The sequence below is a fragment of the Coregonus clupeaformis genome, chromosome 11 (genome assembly GCF_020615455.1).
Source record: "Coregonus clupeaformis isolate EN_2021a chromosome 11, ASM2061545v1, whole genome shotgun sequence".
In the NCBI taxonomy this organism is placed as follows: Eukaryota; Metazoa; Chordata; class Actinopteri; order Salmoniformes; family Salmonidae; genus Coregonus; species Coregonus clupeaformis.
Window position 1 is genome coordinate 20,351,280 of NC_059202.1, and position 13,608 is coordinate 20,364,887.

At 46.2% G+C, this 13,608-nt stretch overlaps 1 protein-coding gene across 3 annotated transcripts in view; it reads right to left on the reverse strand.

Annotated features, from left to right (window-relative positions):
* LOC121576509 (E3 ubiquitin-protein ligase RNF13) overlaps positions 1–13,608 on the reverse strand; it is an 85,399-nt gene that overhangs the window by 37,671 nt on the left and 34,120 nt on the right. For all 3 annotated transcript variants that reach the window (XM_041889697.2, XM_041889700.2, XM_041889699.2), the window contains exon 4: positions 13,384–13,509. In XM_041889697.2, coding sequence (XP_041745631.2) covers positions 13,384–13,509 — 126 coding nt within the window. The remainder of the gene's footprint in view (positions 1–13,383; positions 13,510–13,608) is intronic.

The window sequence follows — 13,608 nt, forward strand, 5'->3', positions numbered from 1 at the left end:
CCTCCCTCTACTGTTCACCCTCCCTCCCTCTACTGTTCCCCCTCCCTCCCTCTACTGTTCACTCTCCCTCCCTCTACTGTTCACCCTCCCTCCCTCTACTGTTCACTCTCCCTCCCTCTACTGTTCACCCTCCCTCCCTCTACTGTTCACTCTCCCTCCCTCCCTCCCTCTACTGTTTACTCTCCCTCCCTCTACTGTTCACTCTCCCTCCCTCTACTGTTCTCCCTCCCTCCCTCCCTCCCTCTACTGTTTACTCTCCCTCCCTCTACTGTTCACTCTCCCTCCTCTACTGTTCTCCCTCCCTCCCTCCCTCTACTGTTCACCCTCCCTCCCTCTACTGTTCACTCTCCCTCCCTCCCTCCCTCTACTGTTCACCCTCCCTCCCTCTACTGTTCACTCTCCCTCCCTCCCTCCCTCTACTGTTCACTCTCCCTCCCTCCCTCTACTGTTCACTCTCCCTCCCTCTACTGTTCACCCTCCCTCCCTCTACTGTTCACCCTCCCTCCCTCTACTGTTCACCCTCCCTCCCTCTACTGTTCACCCTCCCTCCCTCCCTCTACTGTTCACCCTCCCTCCCTCCCTCTACTGTTCACCCTCCCTCCCTCCCTCTACTGTTCACCCTCCCTCCCTCTACTGTTCACCCTCCCTCCCTCTACTGTTCACCCCTCCCTCTACTGTTCACCCTCCCTCCCTCCCTCCCTCCCTCTACTGTTCACTCTCCCTCCCTCTACTGTTCACCCTCCCTCCCTCTACTGTTCACCCTCCCTCCCTCTACTGTTCACCCTCCCTCCCTCCCTCTACTGTTCACCCTCCCTCCCTCTACTGTTCACTCTCCCTCCCTCCCTCCCTCTACTGTTTACTCTCCCTCCCTCCCTCCCTCTACTGTTCACTCTCCCTCCCTCTACTGTTCTCCCTCCCTCCCTCCCTCTACTGTTCACTCTCCCTCCCTCCCTCCCTCTACTGTTTACTCTCCCTCCCTCCCTCCCTCTACTGTTCACCCTCCCTCCCTCCCTCTACTGTTCACCCTCCCTCCCTCTACTGTTCACTCTCCCTCCCTCCCTCCCTCTACTGTTCACTCTCCCTCCCTCTACTGTTCTCCCTCCCTCCCTCCCTCTACTGTTCACTCTCCCTCCCTCCCTCCCTCTACTGTTTACTCTCCCTCCCTCCCTCCCTCTACTGTTCACCCTCCCTCCCTCCCTCTACTGTTCACTCTCCCTCCCTCTACTGTTCTCCCTCCCTCCCTCCCTCTACTGTTCACCCTCCCTCTACTGTTCACCCTCCCTCCCTCTACTGTTTACTCCTCCCTCCCTCTACTGTTCACTCTCCCTCCCTCCCTCCCTCTACTGTTTACTCTCCCTCCCTCTACTGTTCACCCTCCCTCCCTCTACTGTTCACCCTCCCTCTACTGTTCACCCTCCCTCCCTCTACTGTTCACTCTCCCTCCCTCCCTCCCTCTACTGTTCTCCCTCCCTCCCTCCCTCTACTGTTCTCCCTCCCTCCCTCCCTCTACTGTTCACCCTCCCTCCCTCTACTCTTCTCCCTCCCTCCCTCCCTCCCTCTACTGTTCACCCTCCCTCCCTCTACTGTTCACCCTCCCTCCCTCTACTGTTCACTCTCCCTCCCTCCCTCTACTGTTCACCCTCCCTCCCTCCCTCTACTGTTCACCCTCCCTCCCTCCCTCTACTGTTCTCCCTCCCTCTACTGTTTATACAGTAGCTGCACATCAGTCCACCCCCTCCCCTTTCTTCACTAGGCTGGATTCACACTCCTTGATCTCTCTCTCGCTCTCTCTGTCTTGCTAAGTCTGCAGTCTCTCACTTTCTCTCTCTCCTCTTGTTCTCCCTCCCACTCTCTCTCTGCATTACCTCCTTTTCTTCACCCCTCCCTCTCTCCCTCCCTCGCTTTTGGAGAAGAAAAAAAACTGGTGCAAAGTGGGGCTTAGTTTCAAGGTTCAGACTTCTGATTAGATAAGAGCTATTGAAACTGCAGGGATGGGCTTTGCAACTGATAATACTGCACAGCTGCACTGTAGCACTGAAACAATTGTGTGTATGTGTCCGCCACTCCCTGGAGATGAGATCACCAGGCCACATGTCATTAAGGTCAGGGTAGGAGAGCAGCACGGACTGTGTTGATACCACAACAACACGGAGACATAACAACAGGCAGATAAGCCACATCCTGATCTAGACGAGTCATACACATAGGCTACATCCCAAATGGCGCCCTATTCCATATAGGTGTACTACTTTGGACCAGAGCCCTGCACTATGTAAGAATTAGGAGGCCATCTTGGATGCAGACATACACAGATACACCTTTCAAACCAATACGTTTTTCCGCCAACTTTAGCATTCCGCCAACTTTCAATTTTTTTTTGTTGATATAAAAAAGGTATTGCTGGCGACAAAGCCTCTACTTTTATTTCTGCCAACCGACCTAGTCATGATTGCATTAAAGTTCTGCCTACGGCTTAGTATGAAACGTAGCCGTAACGCAGAGGTGGCATTGGCACGCACTACGCTCTTAAGCTTCTGATGGTTGCTAGGCAGCGCTGGTTACTACTATCCTCCTGTCAGTTCTAAACTTTGCGTACTACTATCCTCCTGTCAGTTCTAAACTTTGCGAGGCAAGTCACTTCCCCCATCTCTTCACATAGCCCCACCACATGCACTGTTTTCTGAACCACAACTGGATGGTATCCATAAAACATTACTGTCACTGAATGACAGAAATATTGGAATAAATTAGGCTAATGCAATTGAAGGCGTCAAATTGTTGCTTACTGAAACTCCAAAAGTCATCCAAATTGTTATAATACATTTGAGGCAATTGCCTAACCGCGTGTTCAACTTCTTCAGCACAGTTTCACGCTGCTTTGAGACTAGCGCGGGGACTCGTCTTGATAAAACAATCAATGTCAACAACAACAAAATTCACTAAATCTCCGTTTGGATATTGGTTAGGCTACAATTAGTCTGTGGTAATGTTAGCTAAGTTGTGGTAATGTTAGCTAAGTTGTGGTAATGTTAGCTAAGTTGTGGTAATGTTAGCTAAGTTGTGGTAATGTTAGCTAATCTATTTGTTTGCTCATCTATCACTGATCAGAAACATTTAGCGTGCGATAATGTAGCCTAAATCAAGTATAGGCCTATTATTTTTGCTTGATCGTGTATAGGCAACTCCAAAAGCCAGCGGATGTTGTGAACTATGAAACATGAGACTCACATGGTTTTGAAAATATAGCTTGCTGTTATTTTCTATCACGATGAAGATACTTTCAATGTAAGACCCTACGCCTGCTCCCTAACAAAGCGGAGTGAGGGTAGGAAAGAGATGATACGTTGGTCAAAAAAGCATGGGCTTGTCTTGGGCTCTGTTTCATTTACATTTACATTTTAGTCATTTAGCAGATGCTCTTATCCAGAGTGACTTACAGTTAGTGCATACATTTTATTTTTTATACTGGCCCCCCGTTGGAATCGAACCCACAACCCTGGCGTTGCAAGCCCAATGCTCTACCAACTGAGCTACACGGGGCCCATGTTTCAAAATACATCTTTCTTTTATATCACAGCGGTTCCACAGGTTGCCATGATGCAAGTTGTGTGTGAAAAATATTATTTGTATTTTATTCTGTTATATTTAATAATATTCTTACTACAAAATATGTGTGTGTGTGTTGACTGTGATCTGGGTAGGTGTGTCTTGTCTGTTTAATTTACAAAATAATGAACTATTGATTTCAATCATTTGGATGTAACATAAACTCAAAAAATGCCATTCTATTGTTTCTTAGGACCTGCCTAAACGAATCAATTATGGATTTCTTTTAATGGTGTATATTGAATGGATTTATTAAAATAGATGCCCATCCACATCGGTACACCACTACTACCACTCGTCCCCAGCATGGGAGGTATGAAAGGTGTATGCAGGCAAGAATGTGGTAAAAATGGGCCTGTTTGTAAGGGGGTCATACAGTTGAAGTCGGAAGTTTACATACACCTTAGCCAAATACATTTAAACTCAGTTTTTCACAATTCCTGACATTTAATCCTAGTAAACATTCCCTGTCTTAGGTTAGTTAGGATCACCACTTTATTTTAAGAATGTGAAATGTCAGAATAATAGTAAAGAGAATGATTTATTTCAGCTTTTATTTCTTTCATCACGTCCCCAGTGGGTCAGAAGTTTACATACACTCAATTAGTATTTGGTAGCATTGTCTTTAAATTGTTTAATTTGGGTCAAACGTTTCGGGTAGTCTTCCACAAGCTTCCCACAATAAGTTGGGTGAATTTTGGCCCATTCCTCCTGACAGAACTGGTGTAACTGAGTCAGGTTTGTAGGCCTCCTTGCTCGCACACGCTTTTTCAGTTCTGCCCACACATTTTCTATAGGATTGAAGTCAGGGCTTTGTGATGGCCACTCCAATACCTTGACTTTGTTGTCCTTAAGCCATTTTACCACAACTTTGGAAGTATTCTTGGGGTCATTGTCCATTTGGAAGACCCATTTGCGACCAAGCTTTAACTTCCTGACTGATGTCTTGAGATGTTGCTTCAATGTATCCACATAATTTTCCTTCCTCATGATGCCATCTATTTTGTGAAGTGCACCATCCCTCCTGCAGCAAAGCACCCCCACAGCATGATGCTGCCACCCCCGTGCCTCACGGTTGGGATGGTGTTCTTCGGCTTGCAAGCCTTCCCCCTTTTTCCTCCAAACATAACGATGGTCATTATGGCCAAACAGTTCTATTTTTGTTTCATCAGACCAGAGAACATTTCTCCAAAAAGTACAATCTTTGTCCCCATGTGCAGTTGCAAACTGTAGTCTGTCTTTTTTTATGGCGGTTTTGGAGCAGTGGCTTCTTCCTTGCTGAGTGGCCGTTCAGGTTATGTCGATATAGAACTCGTTTTACTGTGGATATAGATACTTTTGTACCCGTTTCCTCCAGCATCTTCACAAGGTCCTTTGCTGTTGTTCTGGGATTGATTTGCACTTTTCGCACCAAAGTACGTTCATCTCTAGGAGACAGAACGCGTCTCTTTCCTGAGCGGTATGACAGCTGCGTGGTCTCATGGTGTTCATACTTGCATACTATTGTTACTACATTTGTTACAAGCATTTTGCTACAGCTGGCCATGCTTTCCATCTGGCTACCACTACCCCGGCCACCAACTCTGCACCCTCCGCTGCAACTTGCCCATGCCCCCCCCGCTTCTCCTTCACACAAATTCAGACAGCTGATGTTTTGAATGCGCTGCAAAATCTGGACCCCTACAAATTAGCTGGGCTAGACAATCTGGACCCTTTCTTTCTAAAACTAGCCGCCGAAATTGTCGCAACCCCTATTACTAGTCTGTTCAACCTCTCTTTCATAACGTCTGAGATCCCCAGAGATTGGAAAGCTGCCGCGGTCATCCCCCTCTTCAAAGGGGGTGACACTCTAGATCCAAACTGCTACAGACCTATATCCATCCTGCCCTGCCTTTCGAAAGTATTTGAAAGCCAAGTTAACAAACAGATCACCGACCATTTCGAATACCACCGTACCTTCTCCGCTATGCAATCCGGTTTCCGAGCTGGTCATGGGTGCACTTCAGCCACGCTCAAGGTCCTAAACGATATTATAACCGCGATTGATAATAGACAGTACTGTGCAGCCGTCTTCATCGACCTGGCCAAGGCTTTCGACTCACCGCATTCTTATTGGCAGACTAAATAGCCTTGGTTTCTCAAATGACTGCCTCGCCTGGTTCACCAACTACTTCTCAGATAGAGTTCAGTGTGTCAAATCGGAGGGCCTGTTGTCTGGACCTATGGCAGTCTCTATGGGGGTGCCACAGGGTTCAATTCTTGGGCCGACACTTTTCTCCGTGTATATCAATGATGTCGCTCTTGCTGCTGGTGACTCTCAGATCCACCTCTACGCAGACGACACCATTTTGTATACATCTGGCCCTTCATTGGACACTGTGTTAACAAACCTCCAAACGAGCTTCAATGCCATACAACACTCCTTCAGTAGCCTCCAACTGCTCTTAAACACTAGTAAAACTAAATGCATGCTTTTCAATCGAACGCTGCTGGCACCCGCCCACCCGACTAGAATCACCACTCTCGACGGGTCTGACCTAGAGTATGTGGACAACTACAAATACCTAGGTGTCTGGTTAGACTGTAAACTCTCCTTCCAGACTCACATTAAGAATCTCCAATCAAAAGTTAAATCTAGAATCGGCTTCCTATTTCGCAACAAAGCCTCCTTCACTCATGCTGCCAAACATGCCCTCGTAAAACTGACTATCCTACCGATCCTTGACTTCGGCGATGTCATTTACAAAATAGCCTCCAACACTCTACTCAGCAAATTGGATGTAGTCTATCACAGTGCCATCCGTTTTGTCTCCAAAGCCCCATACACTACCCACCACTGTGACCTGTACGCTCTTGTTGGCTGGTCCTCACTACATGTTCGTCGTCAAACCCACTGGCTCCAGGCCATCTATAAATCACTGCTAGGCAAATCCCCGCCTTATCTTAGCTCATTGGTCACCATAGCAGCACCCACCCATAGTCTGCGCTCCAGCAGGTATATCTCACTGGTCATTCCCAAAGCCAACACCTCCTTTGGCCGCCATTCCTTCCAGTTCTCTGCTGCCAATGACTGGAACGAATTGCAAAAATCTCTGAAGCTGGAGACTCTTATCTCCCTCAATAACTTTAAGCATCAGTTGTCAGAGCACCTTACCGATCACTACACCTGTAAACAGCCCATCTGAAATTAGCCCACCCAACTACCTCATCCCTATATTGTTATTTATTTTGCTCTTTTGCACCCCAGTATCTCTATTTGTACATAATCTCTTGCACATCTAGCATTCCAGTGTTAATACTATTGTAATTATTTTGCACTATAGCCTATTTATTGCCTTACCTCCATAACTTGCTACATTTGCACACACTGTATATATATTTTCTGTTGTATTTTTGACTATGTTTTTTACCCTATATGTAACTCTGTGTTGTTTTTATTGCACTGCTTTGCTTTATCTTGGCCAGGTCGCAGTTGTAAATGAGAACCTGTTCTCAACTGGCTTACCTGGTTAAATAAAGGTGAAAAAAAAAATATAACTACAGATGAACGTGGTACCTTCAGGCGTTTGGAAATTGCTCCCAAGGATGAACCAGATTTGTGGAGGTCTACAATTGTTTTTCTGAGGTCTTGGCTGATTTCTTTTGATTTTCCCATGATGTCAAGCAAAGAGGCCCTGAGTTTGAAGGTAGGCCTTGAAATACATCCACAGGTACACCTCCAATTGACTCAAATTATGTCAATTAGCCTATCAGAAGCTTCTAAAGCCAATACATCATTTTCTGGAATTTTCCAAGCTGTTTAAAGGCACAGTCAACTTAGTGTACAGTGAATAATTGTGATACAGTGAATTAGAAGTGAAATAATCTGTCTATAAACAATTGTTGGAAAAATTACTTGTGTCATGCACAAAGTAGATGTCCTAACCGACTTGCCAAAACTATAGTTTGTTAACAAGAAATTTGTGGAGTGGTTGAAAAACGAGTTTTAATGACTCCAACCTAAATATATATAAACTTCCGAATTCAACTGTATAATATTACCAAACCATTTTTTACAGACAAAAATCCTGTAAATCCTACGTGAAAGCAGTCATAGTCATCAGGTCAGTGACAGAAGCGAAGCAGGGTCGGGCTTGGTTAGTGCTTGGATGGGATATGACCTGGGAACACAAAGGTGCTGAAAGCTAAGGTCAATGACTACTAAACCATACTGTAAGTCAGTCAGGAATTATAAACAGAACGTGTCACTTTTATTAAAACATTAAAACAAAATATAAGTTGTTTGTCTATTCCATTTTCTTTGGCAATGTAAAAATATGTTTTGTTGGTTTTGGACTTGGTTCGTTTTTTTTTTAGGTTGTTCGGGCACACAAACATCTTTCTGGAGGCAAGCTGAAGTTCTAAGCAGAAGTGTACGCCCCTTCGTCGGTGATTGGTCAACAGTAGGGATTCTTCAATAAAGTCTTTGTTGTCATTCAACGAGGGACGACTCTCTTTCATGCAAAGGTTTTAATTGAGAAATACTGCACCAAAAATGTGTCAAAATTATTGACAGATTTGAGTTATTTTAGATTAATTCTGCGGCTCAAAAAATGGACAAACCGTACTATTGCCGCTTATTTCTCGTTTTTTCCAAGCGAAGGTCTTTTAAAGGGACTATGTGAACACACTAGGTGCCAGCCGAACACACTCGTTCAGGAGAGGAGGGGTGCCTCTTTTCACACAGTCGGACAGGGGTGAGGGGGGACAGAGAAAGTGGGGCGGTGTGTGTGTGGGGGTGGTGTAGTGTCAGGTTTCCCTTCCCAGTCTCCTTCCCCCACAGCTGGGGTCAGATGGGTCACCCAACCAGTCCCCCCACCCCCCCTCATTTCAGAGGCCCAGCATGCAGGAAGTGCTAACCTTACACCCCCCCTCTCTTCTTCCCCACTTCTCCTTTAGCTGTGAGCCCTCTAAGTCTAATCTACCTCGGGAGGCTGCTGTTCTAAAACAAGGCTTGACATTCAGGTAAATGTGTCAGTGGCATACTGCTCAACCCTACTGGCCCGGGCCAAGATCTCACAGGATAGTGGATGTGTGCATCATTTCAATATCAGGTGATTTTATCTTTAATTATCGGGCTGACCAAGCTAGCCTATAATAACCTTTTTATTTATTTTACCTTTATTTAACTAGGCAAGTCAGTTAAGCACAAGTTCTTCTTTACTATTTCCACATTATTGATTATAAGATTCAGTTGAGGTTTAGGGTTTAGTGAATGATTTTTCCCAAATACAATGCTCTTAGTTTTTTTAATATTTAGGACTAACTTATTCCTTGCCACCCATTCTGAAACTAACTGCAGCTCTTTGTTAAGTGTTGCAGTAATTTCACTCGCTGTAGTAGCTGACGTGTATAGTGTTGAGTCATCTGCATACATAGCCACACTAGCTTGTGGCCAGTGCCATGTCATTAGTATTTATTATTATTATTTATTATTGGACTCCTGAGTGGCGCAGTGGTCTAAGGCACTGCATCGCAGTGCTAACTGTGCCACTAGAGATCTTGGTTCGAATCCAGGCTCTGTCGCAGCCGGCCGCGACCGGGAGACTCATGGGCGGCGCACAATTGGCCCAGTGTCGTCCAGGGTAGGGGAGGGAATGGCCGGCAGGGATGTAGCTCAGTTGATAGAGCATGGCGTTTGCAACGCCAGGGTTGTGGGTTCGTTTCTCACGGGGGGCCAGTATAAAAAAAATAAAATTATTCACTAACTGTAAGTTGCTCTGGATAAGAGCGTCTGCTAAATGACTAAAATGTAAATGTAGTAAAGATTGAAAAAAGTAAGGGACCTAGACAGCTGCCCTGGGGAATTCCTGATTCTACCTGGATTATGTTGGAGGCTTCCATGAAAGAACGCCCTCTGTGTTCTGTTAGACAGGTAACTCTTTATCCACAATATAGCAGGGGCTGTAAAGCCATAACACATACGTTTTTCCATCAGCAGATGATCGATAATGTCAAAAGCCGCACTGAAGCTCCCACAATCTTTTTATCATCAATTTCTCTCAGCCAATCATCAGTCATTTGTGTAAGTGCAGTGCTTGTTGAATGTCCTTCCCTATAAGCATGCTGAAAGTCTGTTGTCAATTTGTTTACAGTAAAATAGCATTCATTGTATCTGGTCAAACACCATATTTTTCTTAAAGTTTACAAAGGTTTGGTAATAGGCTGATTGGTCGGCTATTTGAGCCAGTAAAGGGGGCTTTACTATTCTTGGGTAGCGGAATTACTTTTGCTTCCCTCCAGGCCTGAGGGCACACACTTTCTAGTAGGCTTAAATTGAAGATATGGCAAATAGGAGTGGAAATATCGTCCGCTATTATCCTCAGTAATTTTCCATCCAAGTTGTCAGACCCCAGTGGCTCGTCATTGTTGATAGACAGCAATAACTGTTTCACTTCTTCCACAATCACTCATTTTACAGAATTCAAAATTAGAACGCTTGTCTTTCATAATTGTATCAGTTATACTTGGATGTGTAGTGTCAGTATTTGTTGCTGGCATGTAATGCCTAAGTTTGCTAATCTTGCCAATGAAAACATCATTAAAGTAATTGGCAATATCAGTGGGTTTTGTGATGAATGAGCCATGTGATTCAATGAATGATGGAGCTGAGTTGGCCTTTTTGCCCAAAATTTCCTTAAGGTGCTCCAAAGCTTTTTACTATCATTCTTTATGTAATTTATCTTTGTTTCATAGTGTAGTTTCTTTTTCTTTTTATTCAGTTTCGTCACGATTTCTCCATTTGCAGTACATTTGCCAATCGGTTGTGCATCCAGACTTATTTGCCATTCCTTTTGCCTCATCCCTCTCAACCATACCATTTTTTAATTCCTCATCAATCCAGGGGGATTTAACAGTTTTTACAGTCATTTTTTTAAATGGGTGCATGCTTATTAGTAACTGGAATAAGCAATTTCATAAATGTGTCAAGCGTCTGGTTGCTCCTCATTACACACCACAGACTAACAAATATTATTTACATCAACAACATAGGAATCACTACAAAACGTATTGTATGACCTCTAATCATAAGCCTGGAGGCCAAGGTAAGACATTAACCCACCCTCCCTCTCTCACACACACACACACAACAAACACACACACAACACACACACACACTGACACGCCCCTTCTCAAACCCAAGGTCCCATTTCAAGGAATGTCCCCTATAGTATGCCTCCGCCCTGTTTCCTCAAGGCCAGTCTCTCCCCAGCTCCTAACTCAACTGCTATAGAGAAGACTAACATCTGTCTGGCTGATCCTGAGTCAGGCTCGGTAGCTCTGTGCTGTTTTTGGAGCCACAAGGACTGATCCTACATCAGACCTAGGGGGGGCAGACTCTCTGCTACTGCTTCGTAAACCTTCAACATCCTGTTTCGTGGTCCGGCGGAAGAGTGAGAGAGTAAATTACTTGGATTTTGGACTGAACTGTCCTTTTAACTGGTCAGAGTGTGGTATCGACTGTTCTTGGATCAGTTTCCTGTGTCTGTTTGTTTGTGGCGCTGATGTGAGGTCAGGTCTAGTGTGTGTGCTAGTGTGTATGTCTCTGGTTGACGCACAGCAAGCTGGAGAGGGTCGAGGGGGGAGGGCATCCGGTTTCAGTCCCAGGGAACACCTCACTGTGTGTGTGTGATGTAGAATGGCCTTATTAGGCATGGAGCGGGTGAGGGACCAGGGAGAGAAAGCCCTACACTCTACAGCCAGCTCCAGAGACCAGGGACCACAGCCAGCTCCAGGGACCACAGCCAGCTCCAGAGACCAGGGACCACAGCCAGCTCCAGAGACCACAGCCAGCTCCAGAGACCACAGCCAGCTCCAGAGACCACAGCCAGCTCCAGAGACCACAGCCAGCTCCAGAGACCAGGGACCACAGCCAGCTCCAGAGACCACAGCCAGCTCCAGAAACCACAGCCAGCTCCAGAGACCACAGCCAGCTCCAGGGACCACAGCCAGCTCCAGAGACCACAGCCAGCTCCAGAGACCAGGGACCACAGCCAGCTCCAGAGACCACAGCCAGCTCCAGAGACCAGGGACCACAGCCAGCTCCAGAGACCACAGCCAGCTCCAGAGACCAGGGACCACAGCCAGCTCCAGAGACCACAGCCAGCTCCAGAGACCAGGGACCACAGCCAGCTCCAGAGACCACAGCCAGCTCCAGAGACCAGGGACCACAGCCAGCTCCAGAGCTCTACTCTCTCCCTCTTTCCTTAATCTGTTTGTCATTCGGTCTCCTCTCACTCCACTCACTTCCTACCATCTCTGTGTGATTCTGTCTCCCCTCTTCCTCTCTTAACTTCTGCTCTTCACACAGACACAATAATACTGTACGTATCTGTTCTCTCTCCCTCTCTTTACTTTATTCGGTTGTGAGAAACAGTGCTTCCTTGTGCATGACTGTGTGTTTCATCTTTATCCTCAGTATTTTTCATTAGAAGCATGTATTATATCGTGTCATCTGAGAGGCAGACAGTCTATGATGCTACGGCTCAAATGATCAAATCAATTAATCTCCCTCCAGCTTTCATTCTGCCCCACACTCTCTCTCTCCACCTTTCATTCTGCCCCACTCTCTCTCTCTCTAGCTTTCATTCTACACCACTCTCTCTAGCTTTCATTCTGCCCCACTCTCTCTCTCAGCTTTCATTCTGCCCCACTCTCTCTCTCTAGCTTTCATTCTGCCCCACTCTCTCTCCCTCTAGCTTTCATTCTGCCCCACTCTCTCTCCCTCAAGCTTTCATTCTGCCCCTCTCTCCCTCTCTAGCTTTCATTCTGCCCCACTCCCACTCTCTCAACTTCTATCAACAGACCCTTTCACTCCTTACATCCCTCCCCCTCGCTCGCCCTCTAATTCTATCATTAGACTCCTCTCTCTCTCTCTCCAAGGTTGAGTAATGGGGCGGATCGAGTGGTGCTCTCCACAGCTCCTGGGACTTATTAGGAAAACTCAACATTCTGGGCGCCACACACACTTTCTGTAAACTCGAGTAGAGACGGTTCAGAGTGCCGTGCCGCGCAAACGTTAAAAACGGCTCCTTTGTTGCTGAGAAGAAAATAGGCCTACTATCCCGCTACACTGAAGTAGTGGATTTCCATGTATAAAAAAGGTTTTAACTCTGTATAACAAATGATGCTTTCCCTGTCCTTAAAGAACCAAGTCTCGGTCTCTCTTTGGTTGGAGCTCAATTGTGTTGTGACATTGGCGTAAGGTTAAAGGTGTCTTTTCCCTACCATGTTAAAACTACGACAATGCCTTTGTTTACAGCTTTGCATTTCTGCAGAGGGCCGCTAAGGGCACCAAGTTAATGGATCACGAGAGAAGCAGGGGATGAGTGGAGGAAGGGAGGGAGAGATGGTTCAGTGCCAGAACAGGAAGTCCTGACTGGGCAACAGCCATTTCCTGTGTACTGTGCAGCATGTAAGAGGGGCTCGAGGCAGAAGTTGTGCCTAAGGATCAGCTTTCCCAATCCCATCCCTAACTATATCCATCAAGAGGTAAAAGAGGAAACTGACTTTGGATCAGTGCTAAAGGGCAACTTCATCATAGACATTAAGGGGGTCTTGAGGTAGAATCTGCCTCTTAAGCGCATATCTAGGATCAGATTATCCTACCCCCAATCGTAACATTAACCATTAGGGGGATGCTAAAATATCTGATCTTGTATAATTGGCTAGGGGCAACTTAGGGGCAACCAATAATACATCACATGGGGAGGTTTTTGTGAGTGCAGTGCGCCCTACCTTGATGTCAAAGTTACAGTCGAAGCGCTTGATGAGCACGATGAAGGCGCCAGTGAGGTTGTCCCGGATAGGGGGTGGGTCGATGGGCTCGCAGGCATTTTCGGGCCGTGCACCAATCAGAAAGCCCTGTGGGTGTGACATCACAGTACAGTTAGAGCATCAGTTATGTGACTATCGCTCAAGGAACATGGTCAACATGACCGAAAAGTCAACAAAACAGTGTGT